Source organism: Stenella coeruleoalba, assembly GCF_951394435.1.
Source record: "Stenella coeruleoalba genome assembly, chromosome: 20".
NCBI classification, from domain to species: domain Eukaryota; kingdom Metazoa; phylum Chordata; class Mammalia; order Artiodactyla; family Delphinidae; genus Stenella; species Stenella coeruleoalba.
Genome location: NC_137166.1, coordinates 46,519,721 through 46,536,529, shown reverse-complemented (window position 1 = coordinate 46,536,529; position 16,809 = coordinate 46,519,721). Strand labels below are relative to the sequence as shown.

The 16,809-nt window shown below is 55.0% G+C and overlaps 1 protein-coding gene across 1 annotated transcript; it reads right to left on the bottom strand.

Annotated features, from left to right (window-relative positions):
• Positions 1–304: 304 nt before the first annotated feature.
• MAP3K10 (mitogen-activated protein kinase kinase kinase 10) lies at positions 305–16,718 on the bottom strand. Its single transcript, XM_079908652.1, has 10 exons — positions 15,501–16,718; positions 11,154–11,334; positions 8,131–8,279; positions 7,477–7,652; positions 6,435–6,681; positions 4,803–4,919; positions 2,829–3,006; positions 2,617–2,729; positions 1,562–2,242; positions 305–777 (listed from the first exon to the last, which is right to left on the bottom strand). Exons 1-10 carry the CDS (start codon positions 16,180–16,182, stop codon positions 455–457), a joined length of 2,847 nt encoding a protein of 948 aa, XP_079764778.1. The 5' UTR covers positions 16,183–16,718; the 3' UTR covers positions 305–454.
• Positions 16,719–16,809: the final 91 nt, after the last annotated feature.

The following is a 16,809-nucleotide window of genomic DNA, read 5'->3' as shown; positions in this document are numbered from 1 at the left end:
TTGTCGCTGGTGACCATAACCTCTCCGTGTGGTGTTCTTGCGGGGGCCCGGGTGGGGACATGGGCCTGGAGATCCAGCGAGGCCTGGGAGCATGGGGGGGGGCGGGTGTCCCACTGGGCACGATCTAGGATCAGGGCCCGGCACAGGGAAGGACACACAGCCAAGCGTGGTAGGGGGCAGGGGTTACCTTTAATGCTGCATTTTGTGCCGAATCTCCCATGATGCCCTGTCCCTGAGTATCCCTGCCCACCCTCCCCCCCACCGCAGGGCAGGCACAGGGCCCCCCCACCCCCGGGTACAAAGGAATAAATTAATTGCCCTCCCTCCCCCCCTTCCCCAATAAATAGAGTGAGTATCCTGCCCAGGGCCTCCCCTGCCTTGTGGCACGGTGGGCTGGGGCGGGGCCTGGGGCGCTACATTCATGGCTGCCCAGGCGGGCGGTGGCAGGCAGGCCTCAGAAGGAGCCGTGGGCCCCACACAGGGGCACTGTGCTGTCCTGGCTCTGCCCCTCCATGTCCATGTCAAGCAGCGTGGGCTGCATGCTGGGGGGCCCGGGGCTCTCCGGAGTGTCCGGCCTGCTGGGAGGAGAGATGCTGAGTGTCTGGCCAAAGGAGACCAGTTTCCAGGGGTCCAGGCGGGGACGGCTGGCAGCTGGCCGGGGTCGTGGGGCGAAGGTCAGGGTGGTGGGACGGCCAGGGAACTCAGGGGGCCGACGGCGGGTGGGAAACAGGCCCTGGGGGTCGGGCAGGCGGGGGAAGTCCAGAGGATCTCGAGGGCCTGGTAAGAGAGGATCAGATGAGGTGAGTGGCGTGGGCCAGAGGGTGGTGTTTAAAAGCCAGGAGCATTTGCATGAAATTGGAATTTGACTTCTCTTGAAAAATCTGCTGATTTTGTTGGGCCCACTTTCCAGCAGGGTTTGGACCTTTACCTAGCCACCCCCCTCCCCCCGACTGCTCAATCATCTGGGTGCAACTCTGGGCACAGTCCTTTATCTTTCAGAGCCCATTTCCTTGCTGCTACTCTAGACAAAGCCCTCATCCCTCGCACCTCTCTGACACTGGGCCAGGTTCACAAAGACCCCCAGAGACTCCTCAGGCATGTTGCTGTCTGTGAATGGGGACGACAGCACCTTGCTCCATAGGTGAGGATTAAATAAAATGGTAACAGTAATTGTAGAACAAGTAGCACAGTGCCTGATAGGAAGCCCTTAGCTCCTATCTGTTCTAATCATCTTTGTGAGTTAGTAAACTATATAGAACAGGGCATAGCACATGGGTATTAGCTCTAGTAATTGTTGTTGCCATTAATGTCACCCGCCTGGCCCCTGTAGGCATTAGAGTTTGCCAGCCCTACTGCACCCTGCGTCTCAATTACCCAGGGACTCACAATGCCTCACAAAGCAGTGGGGGCCATGGGGACACAGGCCCCCCCTCCCCTTGCTAAGCAGGGGAGGATGCCTTAGCATCCAGGGGGTCGTCGCTGGGCTGGGACACAGGGCTTTGGCGGGGGGCACGGGAGATGGGCCTTTTTCTGCGCCGTGGGCGCGTGGAGCCTCACTCACCAAGGCCAGGGCCGGTGGGCTCGGGCGCCCCCCGCTGCCCCAGCGCCCCGTCTGACGGCGTCCTCCGGTGCCCGCGGCTCACAGCGCGCGCGGCCGTGACGTGGGTGGGTGTGAGTGACTGGCGGGGGTCCTTCTTGAAGCTCTCCAGCTCCAGGTCCACCAGGGGGTTGGTGCTGGGCGCGGGTGCGGGTGGGGAGGGCGGCGGGGAGGGCGCGGCCGGCGCGGCCTCGTCGCTGTCGGAGCGCAGCAGCGAACGCGTGGAGTTGCAGTCGGACACGGACGACAGCGACACGAGGGTGGCCGAGGGCGCCAGGCCCGGGCCAGGGGCCGCGTCATCGCGGCGGCTCGGGGAGCGCCCGGGTGGGCTGAGGCCCCGCGGGAAGCGGCCGCCGCGGGGGAAGAAGAGGCCATCGAGCCAGCTCCGCGGCTCCTCGCCGTTGACCGAGCGCACCTCGGCCACGTCGGCGCCCAGGCCCACGGCGCCCAGCAGCGTGGCGCAGCCCAGCAGCGCGAGCTCGCAGCGCCGCCGGGAGCCGTGCCCGGGCCGGGCGGGCGGCGTTGGCTCCCACGGCGCCCGCGCCCCGGGGGAGGGCTGGCTGGGCAGCGGCACCGTGAGGTAGGACGGGGTGGTGTAGGGCGAGGGGGGCACGCTGCTGCCTCCGTCCGCCTCCGCGAACTCCTCTGCAACCGGGAGAGGGCCGTCACTGGACTCGACTCACTTAACTCTAGGCGCCTGGCCCCTCGGCCCACCCCCCTCGGATCTGGAGGCAAGGGGTTGCCCCAATGAAATGACCCCTCCAACAAGGGCACCAAGGCCCACTAAGTGTGGTTCTCGACTATTTCTCCCCTCAAACCCCCTCCTCCGGGGAACGATCCCCACACCCCAGGGACCGGCTGCTCCCATTCCAGGTATGTGTCCTACCCTCTGGCCCAGTGAAATCCGGCTCCCTCCTTGCAGCCCTGGGGAATGGTCACCCCTTGGTCTTGGGTTACGGTCCCCTTTGCCAGGGAATATTCCTTCCCCCTCCCTTTTAAAGGCACCCTCACCCTCTTACCCATCTCATTGAGGCTAGCAAAGCCTGGGGTGATGGGAGTGTGTTTGGGGGATTTGCCCAGGTTGGGGGCACTTGATGACCACTGTTTGCTTCCTTCTCCCAGGGCCTTCAGCCTGCAGGGGTCACCAAAGATGGGGGGTTATAGGCCTCCTGGCTGCCAAGGGCCTGGGGAAGAGGCACAGGGTGCGTGATGGGCTCCATGTAGCCAATACCTCTCCTCTCCTCCAGCCCGCTCCTTCTGCAGCGTGGAGCTGGGCCCCCAGGTCCGTCCCTTCTTCTTGCCCCCAACCAGTTCTTCCTTCTTTGGGGGTCCACTGTTGCGGCCCCACGTCCCACTGCCACCACTGCTGCTGCCACTGCTGCTACCTCCACCACCATCCACAGGAGTCACTGGGTCGAGAGAAGCCACTTGGTTAGCGGGTCTTAGTCTGTCCCCGCTGAGCTCCCAGCCTTACTCTTCTCCCCTTGGTCCCACCCTCCACCTGGAAGCCCAGGGGAGCTTGGACTCCAACTCCAATCATGACCCTCCCCTGCTCTACATCCTTCCATAGCTCCCCACTGCTGTCAGGACGACGTCCAGCTTCCTCAGTTTCATCACCCGTCACTTCTCACAGCCTATACCTTTCAGCCATCCATTCATTCCCAAAGGTTTACTAGCACGTGCTATGTGCCAAGCCCGTGGCAGGTCCTGAGAAGACAGCAGTGGTCAAAGCAGACAAAAGTCCCTGCCCTGGGGACTTCCCTGGTGGTCCAGTGGCTAAGACTCCGCACTCCCACTGCAGGGGGCCCGGGTTCAATCCCTTGTCAGGGAACTAGAGCCCACATGCTGCAACTAAAGATCCCACACGGGGTAACGAAGATCCTGCATGCCACAACTAAGACCTGGTGCAGTCAAATAAATAAGTCCCTGCCCTGAGGAGTTTGCGTTTTAGTGGGTGAAGACAGACGATCAACAAGAGTCACACTAGTACATCACCTGGGTAGGGGGCTAGGAGGTGATAAGCGCTGTGGGAAACATAAAGCAGGTAAGGGGTTTGGGGAGTAAGGGAAGGTCTCATGTGTGAGCAGGAGAAATATGAGCAAAGACTTGAAGGAGGTGAGGGAGTGAGTCAGGCTGATACAAGGGAGAGGAGCCTTTCAGGCGGAGGGAACAGCAGATGCTGAGGCCCTGTGGAGTGTTCTGGGGCAGACTTGTTCCCTGCAGCGTCAGTTGCTCTCTCTCCTCTGTTCCTATCACATGTTGAACGTACCCCGATGCTAGTCCTGACTCACTGTTTGGTCATTATTTGTCTTTGCATCCCCCCAGGAGAATGACCTCTGGGGCCTGGTACAAACCAGGTGCCCAAACAGAAGTGTGTGTAGGGGGTGATGTGTGGGGCGAGGCCAGGGGTGAATGATGGGGCAGAACAGACGGGGGAGCCGGCCGGGTACCCTTCAACTCATCAGCAAACCCTGACAGCTGTACCTCTGCCATGTAGCTGACTCAGCCTCTCCCCTCTTCAAGGCCCCCGCCCTGGCCCAGCCCCCTCGTCTCACCTGTCTCCCACCTTGACTCCTGCTGTCCTCCAATCCCTACTCCTCACGGTGGCCAGAGGGAAAAGGTTAATTTTACCACATCACTGCCTTGCTCGCAGCCCCCCAGAGACTCCCCCGTCTCATTTAAAATAAAATCCAGATTCCTTATCCCAGCTCTTAAGGCCCAGTGTGATCCTCCCCTGCTGAGCCCTTGACCATAAGCCTAGTGCTGTCTCTCCCATTCATCCTACTCCGGCCAAGTTGGCCTTCCCAGCTGATAAACACACCATGCTTGTTCCTGCCTCTGGGCCTTCGTCTTTGCTGTTCCCTCTGCCAGGGATGCTGTTCCTTTAGATCTCTGCGTGTGTCACTCCTCCTTACCATTGCAAGTCCCTGCTCAAACCTCAGCTTCTCTGACAGGCCTTCCTTGTGATTTCAAAACAGCAACTCTTCTGTTTTATCCCCTTCCCTGATTTCCTTTATAGCGCTCATCACTACAGGAAATTATCCTGCTCACCAGCTTGTTTACTTGTTGTCTGTTTCCCCTCATGAGAATGAGGGAGGGGACCCTGCCCACCTGGTCCCCTGGTGTTGCTCTGGGTTGGTACAAGGTATGTGCTCAGCGAAGTCTGTTCACTGACTGACTGGTCAGGGCCTTGGGAGATACTCACGGCGAATGGCCCTCAGCCGGGGGATGATGCTGGGGCTTGCGGGCGGGCTGACCCCATCTGATCCTTTCCGTTTGTCCAGGGTTGGAGAGGCCTGGACTGTGATCTTATGTTCAAAGCCTGCGAAAAGAAAGACTTCCCTAAGCACACGGTTCCATGGGTAGCCAAAGAGCGGTTCCCTTTGTAGGAGGATAGAAGGAATGCTACCATTTTGTATTCCTTCATGCGGTGGTTCTCAAAGTGTGTTCCCAGACCAGCAGCATCAACGTCAAGTGGAAACCTCTTGGAAATGCAGATTCTTGGGCCCTCCCTTAATCAGGAACTGGGGGGGGGAGGTGCAGCAATCTAGCTGCGGTGCAAAAGCCCCCCAGTTACCGCTGATGCACACTCGGGTCTGAGAGCTGCTGCCCTGAGGATCTAGGCCTGAGTGTCCAATATGGTGGTCATTAGCCCCACACGGCAAGTGAGTGCTTGAAATGTGGCTTGTGCAGCTGAGGAACTGGAGAGTTCTACCTTTATTTAATTGTAAGTAATTTAAGTTTACCTTTCAAAACAGACCCTCAGTTCAGTCATCGGAAACATTTAGGCATGTTTGGAACAACTTTGGTATGTGGATCTGCCTTTTCAACTGTACATTTTATGAAATCTAAATACAGCTCAAGATTTTTTGATGAAAATTTAGAGCCCAGATTGAGATGCACTGTAAATATAAAATACACCCTGGATTTCAAAGATTTAGTGTGAAAACAAGAAGCTAAAATATCTCATTAACAACTTTTCTCGTACTGACTACATGTGAAACTACAACATTTTGGGTATATTTGGCTAAACAAAATATACTAAAGTTAATTTCACCTGTTTTTTCCCCTTTTTCATATGGCTACTAGAAAACGTAAAATTACACATGTGGCTTGCATTATATTTCTGTTGGCTGGTGCTATTCTAGGTACTGCTTTAGGGCTTGTAACATCTCTTGTAACAAAGAGAGAAAAATCAGTATGATGTGCCTTCTGATGTTACCTAGGAAGCAATATTAAAAAAAAAAAAAATCAAACCTGAACTTGAAACTGATTAAGCCCTGAGATCCAACTATCAGGTTGAGCCATGTGAAACTTCTGTTTCTGTAGGTCAAAAATGGCTGAACGTCAGCAGTTTCACATGGTTTAACCTAATACCAGTTTATAGGAAATTCGGGGGACAGAGCGACATGTTAAAAGATACCAGGGAGATGCAAGCAGCAAAATCAGACTGTGGGAAATGCTACAGGATAAATGATGCAGTTCCTCAACCAATTATTGGCAAGGAGGAAAAATAGGTATTAAACAAATATTAAAAGATATTAAACAAATTGCTGGGAGATAAAACTATAAGGAAAAGTAAGGAAGTGATTGCCCTAAAAGTCAAGACGGGGGTTACTCTTAGGGAGCGGCAGGGGGATGTGTTTGGACAGGGCGTGTGGAGGCATATGGGGTGGCTGTAGGTTCTCCCTGCTTTCATGGGAGAGATTCTACTAATGTGTGATATATTTAGCAATAAAAAAGTTTAAAAATAAATAAATAAAAGGAAGAGATAAGCCCCGGGTCAGGGATGCTCTCAGAGGCCTCTCGGGGATGCTCAGGGGACGGGGGCGGGTACCGGAGGGCAGGCTGATGTGGCTGCTGCCTTCTCGCAGCTTGAGCAGGCGGCTGCGCTTGAAGTTGCCCCTGCGTCTGCGGACCCTGGGCTTCTCCTGGCTCAGCTGGCACATGAGCAGGTGCAGCTCCCGCTCCACGATGTCCATCTCGCGCTCGGCCAGCTCCTGCTCGCGCCGCCGCAGCTGCTCTTCCTGGAACCGCTGCTCCTGCGCCGCCCGCAGCAGCTCCTCCTCGCGGCTACGGAGCTCCTGGAGAGGAGATGAGGGGCTTGGGGCTAGGAGCTTAGCTACTCTGCCCCTGGGGATGGCTCCAGGGCTGCTGGGTCTGGTTGGTGTCCTGCTCAGGGCTGTCCTGCTGTGGGGCAAACGGGGGGCACAATCCAGCTTACACTTCACTAGCCAGGCTGGGTGCCAGGGCAGGGGACTGTCTCAGCTCAAAGAAAGGGGTGGCTTTTCTTTTTTCCTTCCTCTTTGATTTTTAATTTTTTAAGTCTTCAATTTGGAAAACATCCACAAAAGGAGAGAAAAGTGTGCCCCATGTACCCATCATCCAACTTCAATAATTTTCTATACTTTGCAAATCTTTTTTCATGCATCACCTTCCTTCTCTCCTCTCTCCCCATTTTTGCTGTAGGATTTTAAAGCCAGTCCCAGACCTCATGCAGTGTCACTTGTAAGTACTTCAGTGCACGGTGCCTTTTTTTTTTTGGTGGTATGCGGGCCTCTCATTGTTGTGGCCTCTCCCGTTGCGGTGCACAGGCTCCGGACACGCAGGCTCAGTGGCCATGGCTCAGACCAGGGCACGAACCCGCGTCCCCTGCATTGGCAGGCGGACTCTCAACCACTGCGCCACCAGGGAAGCCCCTGGGGGTGCCTTTTTTTTATCAACCTTCCAACAGGAGGCTGTCTTTTCTTAATATGCAAAAAAGGCTCCCTTGGCCATGCATGGACCCAAAGACCCCTGGGTTTGGGACTCTGCCCCATCCAAGGCATCAGAACTCAGGGATCTTGCTCCATCCCTCCCACCTTGCCTCCTGCCTTCACCTTCTCCTTGGTCCGGAGGTCATCGAACATGTGTTGAATCTCCAGCTTCCAGTCTTCCTGCAGTGAGTGGAAAGACTCCAGCGGCATCTGGAACAGGGCTGACTGTTCGATGACTTCAAGTTGCTTCAAGATGCTGCCAAAATCTGGCCGCCCGTGGGGGTCTGGGTCCCAGCATTCTGGGGTGGGGGTGGAGAGGACAGCAGTGGGAGTGGAAATGTCAGTGGCCATGCTCTGGGGCATCGGCCTGCTCAGTGGAGGCAGGACTTTAAGGGGCTGTGGACAAACAGCTCCCATGGAGCTGAGGGGAAGGAATTCAAAGCCAAATTCCTGGCAGTGTTTCACTTGGTGAAACTCTGGGGAGAGAAACTCAGGGACCTGTTCCCTGACTGGTGGTAGAATTGAGGATCAGGGAGGAATCCCAGGGCCAGTGAGTCCTAACAGGTTGCCCTCAAGAGCTGTGGGCCCAGCCAGAACACAGGTCTGGAGGCCACGGAGCCAACTGTGGGGGAGACTGTTCATGGTCCCATGGTTCCAGCCCCTTGTCCCTCACTCCTGGGCCCAAAGGTATGGATGGGTGTGAAAGAGTGAGGTCTGGGCCTGAGGGCCCCTGCCACCCCTAGCTGAGCCTACCCTCTCCACGGGGCCCTGGCTCACCCTCCAGTAGGCGGGCAAAGGGCTCGGGGCATGTGGAGGGAATGGGCAGAGTCAGCTTGTTCATAGCCACACCATATGCCACGGCCAAGGCGTCGATTTCACGGTAGGGGACCTCACCCGTCAGCAGCTCCCAGAGCAGTACTCCGAAGCTGCAGGTGGGGGAGAGGGAGGGGTGATGCCACAGCCCACCCTAATCCCCACCTACACCCCAGCCCTGCCTCCAGTCCCATGGTGGGCCTCCCTCCCCGCAGCAGCCAGCCCTGGCAATGAGGCTGCAAGAACCTGATTTGACCTCTATCGGCCTGATCTGGTGGGTTGGTTCTCTGATGTCTCTCCTTTGCTCTGCCTCTCTTCTGCCTGAAAACCTTCAGTGGGTTCCCCATGCCCACTGAGCAAATCCACCCTTCTTAGCTCTGATCTTGATGACCCCTGCAGCCTCACCTCTAAACACTCTCAGCCCCGTACCACCCCCAGCTTCATCTTGCAGCCATGCTGAACAGTTGAACAAACGCTGTTCTTCCTAACCTCTGGCCTTTGCACATGCTGTTCCCTTGGTCGAGAACACCCTTTCCTTTGCCTAACGGTCCTTTAAGTCACAACTCAGGTGCCCCCTCTACCTGGAAGCCTTCCTTGATTCCACAGCCTCCAAAGCAGGGTTGGAAGCCCCTTCACTATGTTTCCATAGAACCCTCTGCACTTACCTCTAAAAACAAGTTAACACTATTTAATATTTATAAAGCACTTACTCCAGGCCAGCACTGCTCGAGGCCTCACAACAGTCCTGTAAGGCAGAAGGCACTGGAATGACCCTCATTTTATCCAATGAGCAGGTGCAGGCAGAGAGAGGTTAAGTTGTTTGCTTAAAGTCACACTGCTCGTAAGTGATGGAGCCACACTGAGACTTAGGTCTGTCTGACGCCCACGAGAGCGTCCTTAATGGCTACATAATTCCAGAGCATGTATCACCGTGCTACGATCACCTGCGTGTCCATCTTCTCCAGTAAACTGTTCTCCTTCTGGACCCTGATCCCTGTTTCATGCAGTGCCCAACACGTAGTAGGTCCCCGTGCTCCCCCGTTCCATGCATTCATTCAACATACACTTATTAAATGTCTGCTGTGTGCCAGGCATTGTTCCAGGTACTGGAATAAGATAGACACCACCTCTGCCCTCATGCAGCTGACAGCGTCCCCTCCTCTCAGTGACAGCACTGGTAAATTTGAGCTGGGCAAATGCTGCCTGAAATAATTTTCCATCCTCCTTTGCATCTAAGTGTGCCCATATGGCAACGGTTCTGGCCAGTGGGATACAGAAGAGTGTGTAGTGTGCAACTAACTTCCAGGAAGTGTCCTTAAAGGGAAGGGGTCCCCGTTCCTCTTTTCTCCTTCCTCCTGGTTGGAATATAGACATGAAATCTGGAGCTCAAGCAGCCATTTTGGACCATGAAGTGGACTTGGGAATGGAGGCTACACAAGGTGGAGAAAAGTAACAGTGGCTTGTAACTGGAGGGGGCCAGACCCTCCCCTCACAGCCTCTCCCACGTCTCTGGAAACCTGTGGGGATGTTTTGATTGTCACAGTGACTGGGGAGTGCTACTGACATTTGGTGGCTGGGAATCATGGATACTTAACATCCTGAAAGGTACAGGACAGTACCACACAAGGAAGAATTATCCTGCCCAGTGTCAATGACACCACAGTAAAAAACCCTAATTTAGGACTCAATCCCTAATGCTGGGGGTACTAGATCGTGTAAAAGCCATGGGCTTTTACATGACAGCAAAAACATCAGTCTTGTTTTTATTTTGGGTTTTCTGTTCCTTGCCACTGAAATACGGCTCCTATAAATGTTTGGGACCATAAATGAATGCCTTATGTGAAGCAAGACTAAACTTCCCCCCAAAGGGCTGCGCTGCTCTAGTTGAGAATTCCTGTCCTATTTGTTTGCCCCAATACCATGACTTTGCAGCTTGGTCCATCTGGAGCCTCAGCCGGGGAATGATCTTGGTTTGTCTGCCCACCGCAAGTAGAAGGTTAAGTTTCTGCTGTCACCAGGTCTCGCAGGCAATGAAGAGCCTCCTTATTGGCCTCCCGCCCCAACTCCTGTCCCCTACAATCCATCAGGCGAGGGAGCCTTTGCGATGTTAAATCAGATCATGTCATTCACAAATGCCTCTAATGGCTTTCCAGTGCACTTAGAATAAACCTGGATCTACTCCCTCACCTGCAAGGCCCTCCGGCTCTCCCTCCTCCATCATTTCCTACTACTTTCCTCCTTGCCTGCTCTGCTCCAGCCACATGTTCCTTTCTGGAACACACCATGCTCGTTCTCACCTCAGTTCCTCCTTTGTGGAAGCTGTTCCCTCTTCCTGGAAAGCCTCTTCTCCTACACTTTGCACGATCGGCTCCTTGTCATTCAGAACTCAGCTCAAGTACCAGTTCTCAGAAAAGCCTTCCCCAAAGTCACCTCCAGCCCTCAGAGTGCCTTTCAATCAACCTCCTAGCTCGTAACACTGTCTAGTACTTTTCTGGTAGATTAACTTACTACCTTTTAAAAATTATTTTTATAATTTCAACTTAAAAACAGCCTTTTTTTAGCTTCTGAGGTATGTATTATTCCCGTGGGCAGGAAATGGGTCTGTTTTTATGTACTGCTGTATCCCTAGCTCCCAGTGCAGTTGGATGGATGAATGAATGAATGAATGGTTACCTTCAAAGGTCTCAATTTCCTGTTTGATGAGTGGGGGCAGAGTAATGGATGGTGTTTGAGGGGTCTTTGGTGCTGACCACCTATCTTTATACTCCTGGAATTTTCAAACGTAATCCAAGTCCTCCTCAGCTGCCACTTCTGCTGGCAGAGCAGCCGCCTGCTTTTGTGCTTGTCTGATGGTCTGATCTTGCTGGCGGGCCCCTTTGCCAGACTCGGATCCCCGCTGCAGTGGCAGACCGTCCCTCCCACTCTGCCGTTTCCCCCTTCCTCCCTCCTCCCTTCCCAGGAGGCCTCCCCTGTCCCACCGTCAGCACCTCCAGACGTCACTGCTTTTGGAGAACAGGGAGAGACGGATAACCTCCGGAGCCATCCAGGCGTAAGTCCCCGCAGCGCTCATTTTGGTGGTCTTGTGCCACTCACGGGCGAGGCCGAAGTCTGTGATTTTGAGCACCGTATCTGCGAGGTTGTGGTTCTCGATGGCCTCCAGAATAAGGACTGTGGGTAGGAAGAAAGGTGGGTCACCCCAGACCTGCTGGCTGCAGCCCCGTGTGTCCTGCCCCCGCCTCAACTGGAATCTCCTACTTGCTCTCTCCCTGCCGCCTGGGGTCGCCCCCCTCTGCAGCAGCTCCTTTCCTGGCCTCGAAGACCATGAACGCTTTCCTGATGGTCTAATCCCTGCCTCAGGCTCCCATGAGGCGTTGGGGAGCTTCTCCTGAGTTCACTGGCCTCCTGACTCCAACTTGGGCTCAGGGGAGCTCAGTGAAATGTTGATGGCCACGGCCTTGGTTCTCCTTGGTCCAGGCCTTGAATTCCCAACCACCGCAGAAGTGACAACTACAAACCATTGGCAGAAGGGGATGGTTTTCCTTTCCTTTTTGTCACCTGCTGTGGGTAGCTGCATTCATGGCCCCAATTCTGCTCCTTTCTGTGTCACACTCTTTGTATCTCCACATCCTTTACTCTGGGTTGGCCGTATGACTTGCTTTGTCTGATAAAATGAGGCAGAAGGGACAGAATGCTAGTTCCAAGCCCAGGCCTCTCATGTCTGCTTGCCCTCTTGCCCTTCTGCCATCACTATGAGAACATGCCTCGGCTAGCCTGCTGGTCCAAGGAACGTGAGAGATACTCGGAGCAAAGCCTCCCCAGCTGAGCCCTGCCTAACTCAGTTTACCCTCCATCAGGCCTGCAAATGTATAAGCAGTAATAAAGGACACTGAGTTTTAAGACACCAAGTTCAGGGAGGGTGGGAGGGTTGTTACACAGCATTATTATGACAAAAATCTGACTGATATATCCCTCAAGCATACTGAATGGTTCCAACTTACTTGCTGTCTAGGGTTATTACTAACAACAATAACAACCATGGCTAGTGTTTATTAGGAGCCTATTATATGACAGGCACTGTGCTAAGCCCTTTATACAAATTAACTAGCAAGCAACCCACTTTATTGACTAGCAAACTGAGGCTCAGAGAGATGAAGTCACTTGGCCGAGATCACACAGCTAGAAAATGGTGGGGGGAGTTCGCGGGTGGCCTAGCGGTTAGGATTCCGGGCTTTCACTGTTGTGGGCCGGGTTCAATCCCGGGTTGGGGAACTGAGATGGCGCAAGGTGCACAGTGTGGCTAAACAAAAGAGAAAATGGTGGGGCAAAGAACCAAACTAGATCTGTCATCAGAGTCCAATCTCTTAACTGCCGTGATATTCTACTACCTTCTGTCAAACAGAAGGTAGTGTACAGTAGTATCCTGCCGGGTTTGAATCCCAGCTCTGCCACTTATTCGTTGCATAATCTTATTTACTTTATTTTTAACGCTACGATTTCTCCTCTGTTAAATGGAGATGATAATGGCATTGACCTTCTAGGGTTGTAGTAAAGAATTATTTCCTGAAGCGACAGTAGGCCCTCTAAAAGCATCAGCTCTCTTTATTAGTGCGTGATGTTGCCGTAACTGTTCCTTATGTCTCCACCTTTATCTTTGGCCATTCCTGGCTACTTCTCCAATCATCATAACAATGAGGCAATTCTGCTGTCATACCCATTTCGCAGATGAAGAGACTAAGTTTTAGAGAGCTCAGACCACTGCCCAAGGTACACTGTTGGTAATCTTGTCCCTTCTTTAAAACCCAACTCAAATGTCACCTCCTCCTGGAAGCCTCTCGAGACTCTCTAGCATGTGACTCTACCTCCCAGAAGTTCTCCCTTCTCGAGTCACCAACTTTCCTGTTTGTGGAGTGACCCTGTGACAGAGGGAACACCCCATGGTCTTACACTTTATTTCTGCATCTCCCAGGCTGGGCCTAAATCAATTCACTTTAAAAAGTATTTATCTGATTATGCTACCCCTGCTTAAGACCCTCTAATGGCTTCTACTACATTGAATAAAATATCCAAAGCACTCACGGTGGCCCCCAAGGTTAATGGGATCTGGCCCATCTACTTTTATGACCTCACTTCCTTCCACCTCTGCCTCCCTCCTGCTCTTCCGACCTCTTCGGTCTCCTTGCTGTTTCTCCAACAAGGCAGCTTCATCCCCACCTCAGGACCTTTGCCGTGCCTAGATCTTTGTAAAGCTGGGTCCTCTGGGTTCAGGTCTCTCTGCTCAAGTGTTGCCTTCCTGGAGCTCTGATCTAAAGAGCTCCCTCTGCCCCATCCTTAATCCGCTTTGTTTCCTTCAGAGTCCTTGAGACTCTCTGAGATTTTGTTATCTATTTAAATATCAACCACCTATTTTTGTTCACTAGACTATAACTTCTATGGGGGGGGTCTTGCCTCATTCACATCTGTCTTATCTTGTTCACATCTGTAATCCCAGAGCCCAACACAGTGCCTAGTACACTTAATTCTGCTTCAGAATTATTAGTTGAATAAAACAATGAATGAATGGCGTCAGATGAGGATCTCCTCAGGGGAGGCTGAATGGGGGAAGCTGTACTGTGGAGGCCCTGTTTCCTCTGTCTCAGGCATGGAGCAGTTCCATTGCCCAAGCAGGAAGCCCTGGCCTAAGAGCCCCACCAACCCTTTGTCCAAGTGGCATTGGCTACAGAAAAACTTGGGGGCATGGGAGCATGTCCTGATACCCCACCTGCAGGCTGTGAATCAGCAGGGGTGAGGCAGGGCTGAGAAGGGACCCCAGCCTTCAAGAGGAGTGTGTTGGCAGTCCTGCCTCCATTTACCCAGCATTTCAGGAGTCAGAGCATCAGCATCAATGGAGATGGGGACCATCAGTCTGTCTTGCTCAATTCTCTGGGGCTGGTGCAGGGCTTGGCGCACCCCGGGCACTCGGTAGCTATCTATCTGTTGAGTGTATGAATGCCAGGCCTGTCAGGTAAGGAAGACTCTGTCCCTCTATTCTAGGGGCTTGCAGTTGGTGGCGGTGAGGCCTAACAACGAACATGAAACAGTGGGATGGGGGTCAAACAAACTTCAAGATGTAGAACTGACAGGAGTCAGAAATAGATGAGATGTGAGGGCTGAGGACAAAGAGAAAACCCTCACATATCACGCGAGGGCAGGGAACACGCTGGCCCCACTCACTACTGATCTCTCTTGCTTAGTATATGGTTTGGCCCAGTAAATACCAAACGAAAGAATAAATTGAACAAATAAATGCAGAAATGAAAGGGAGTGACATGAGGCAGAGGAAGGACGGGACAGCCAGGAAGGTAGGATTTTTTTCCCTGCTGTATCGTAAGGGTCAGGACAGGGCCTAATACACAACAGGTGCTCGGGAAATATCCGGGAAATGAATGAATATCCGGGGAATGACTGTGAGTAAGGGCACACAGTAAGGGCAGAAACCATGGCTGTTTTGGTCCCTGTTGGGCTTCTACTTGATAGGTGCTCAATTAATATTTGACATCATGAGAAGCTCCTTGAACTAGATGTAGGTTCTGGGGAACCTTGCCTTCCATCTGGCCCCAGACCTCATTCAACCAACCAATCAACTTCTGAAAGTCTATGACAGGCCAGACAGCTTGGATGTTTTTACATAAGCCGCATCCCTTTTCCTCCTCCCTCATCCTTCCCAGTGTGTCTTGGCTAGCTGGGGCAGAGGCCTAGGAGGACACCAGGAAGTGGTTCTCAACTGAGGGCTAGTCTGCCCTCCAGAGGACATTCGGCAATGTCTGGAGACATTTTTGGTTGTCATAACTGGGAGATGGGGGGTGGAGAATGCTAATGGCATCTAGTGGGTAGAGGCCAAGGATGCTACTAAGTAACCTACCTCACACAGGACAGCCCCCTGCAATCATCTGGCCCCAAATGTCAATGGCGCTGCGACTGAGCAACCCCGACTCCAGGCCAGGTTCCATCTGTCTCTGCCTGGTGGACTCTGGCAGCGTGGCTGGACAGTGCGTGCCATGAGGGCAGGCACTGCACCTGTCCTATTTACAGCAGGGAGCACAGGGCCTGTCACACTGTTCATTTATACATGTTTATTGGGCTACTGTGACTGTAGCCTAGGAGGCAGGTACTCCTTCAACCTTTCTGGGCCTCCTTTTCCTCTCTTAATGGGGCAAGGACTGCCTCACCTGGCCCTGAAGGTATACTGCTGCCCCTTCTTGCCCCAGGCAGTGTCTTCTGGCATCCCCATCCCGCCACCTAGGCTTGTCCTCACAAGGTTCTACGGAAGCAAGTTTTTTGGGGAGGACACCACTTACTGTTGATGGACTTGAGGTCCCGGTGGATGATGGGCACAGGGGCATCATTGTGTAGGTAGTTCATGCCCCGGGCCACCTGCACAGCCCAGTTGACCAGCACGTGAGGGGGCACCCTGCGCCCTGCCAGCACCCTGCTCAGTGCGCCCCCTCTGGCATACTCCATCACCAGGCAGAGGTGTGGGGGGCTGAGGCAGGCGCCCCTGAGGGCAATGATGTTGGGGTGCTGCAGGGCTCCGAAGAGCCGGGCCTCCTGGCGCACCTGCTCTGCTGTCACTGCTGGGTCCCGTTCAGGGTCCAGCCGGGCGGCCTTGACCGCCACCTCCTCGCCATGCCACAGGGCCCGATAGACCTTGCCAAAGCCCCCTACACCGATCATCTCCTCCAGCTGCAGCTCGTGGAAGGGGATCTCCTGGGGCAGCTGGAGGTCCGCGGGCGCGGCGGGGGTGCCAGGGGCCACGTAGTTGCTGGGGAAGACGCCCACACGGCCGCTGGGTAGCTGCCCGGTCCACCAGCCCTCGTCGCCCGACACGGCACAGTCCTGGGAAAGCACCTGGACGCGGTCGCCCCTCCGCAGGGTCAGCTCCTCCTCGCCCGCCGCCTCGTAGTCGAACACTGCGGTCCAGACGGGCCCCGCGGGGGTCGTGCCCCACTCCTTGGCCGCCCCCAACTCCTCCTCCTCCATGGGGGTGGGGCCAGGGGCTGCGGGAGGCCGCTTCACACAGGCTGCCCGCGGGATGCAGAGGGCGGGCCCCGGCGGCCAGGATGGGGGGCAGTCCCTGCGGGTTCTAGGGGGCTCCTGGGGGCCATAGCTGGGGGGCCCTCCGCAGGAGCAAGAAAAAGCCTCTTTAAAAGGGCAGGGTTGTCCCCTCTGATTCAGCTGTCCAGGCAGGGTGGGGTGGGGGAAGGGCGGCGGGTTCACCTCTCCCCCCTAAACGTCAGGGCGCTAAGAAGGCCTGGCCGCGCGGCTGCCGAATTCCTGCCGGGGTCCGCCGGTGGGGGACGAGGGTGAGGGAAGCAGGCAGCCCCCTTCCCCGCGCCTCTCACCCCGCGCAGCTCCACCGGCGGCCCCCGGCTCCGCATCCCGGGCCACGATCGCCGGGCGGGCGGGGCTGGCGGAGCCCCCCCCCCCCAGGACGGGGTGGCGCGCCCCTCGGCCTCCTCACGCGCGGGGCGGCCGGGCGGCCCCCATCCTCAGCATCGGGCTCCCGGTCGGCCCCAGCCCCTGCCCCCGCCCGCGCCGCTTCCCGGGGCCGCAGGCAGTGCCTGAGTGACGTGCACGCTGCCGCCGCGCCGCGGTGCCGCCTGGGAG

What these genes read in the sequence shown, in the direction of transcription:
- MAP3K10 (XM_079908652.1), bottom strand. Translation starts at nt 16,182, where the DNA reads ATGGAGGAGGAGGAGTTGGGGGCGGCCAAGGAGTGGGGCACGACCCCC. An exon ending in GGACCTCAAGTCCATCAACA is followed by an intron (nt 11,335 to 15,500) that starts GTAAGTGGTGTC and finishes TCCTACCCACAG; the next exon opens with TCCTTATTCTGGAGGCCATC. An exon ending in GCCCACCGGCCCTGGCCTTG is followed by an intron (nt 778 to 1,561) that starts GTGAGTGAGGCT and finishes CTCTCTTACCAG; the next exon opens with GCCCTCGAGATCCTCTGGAC.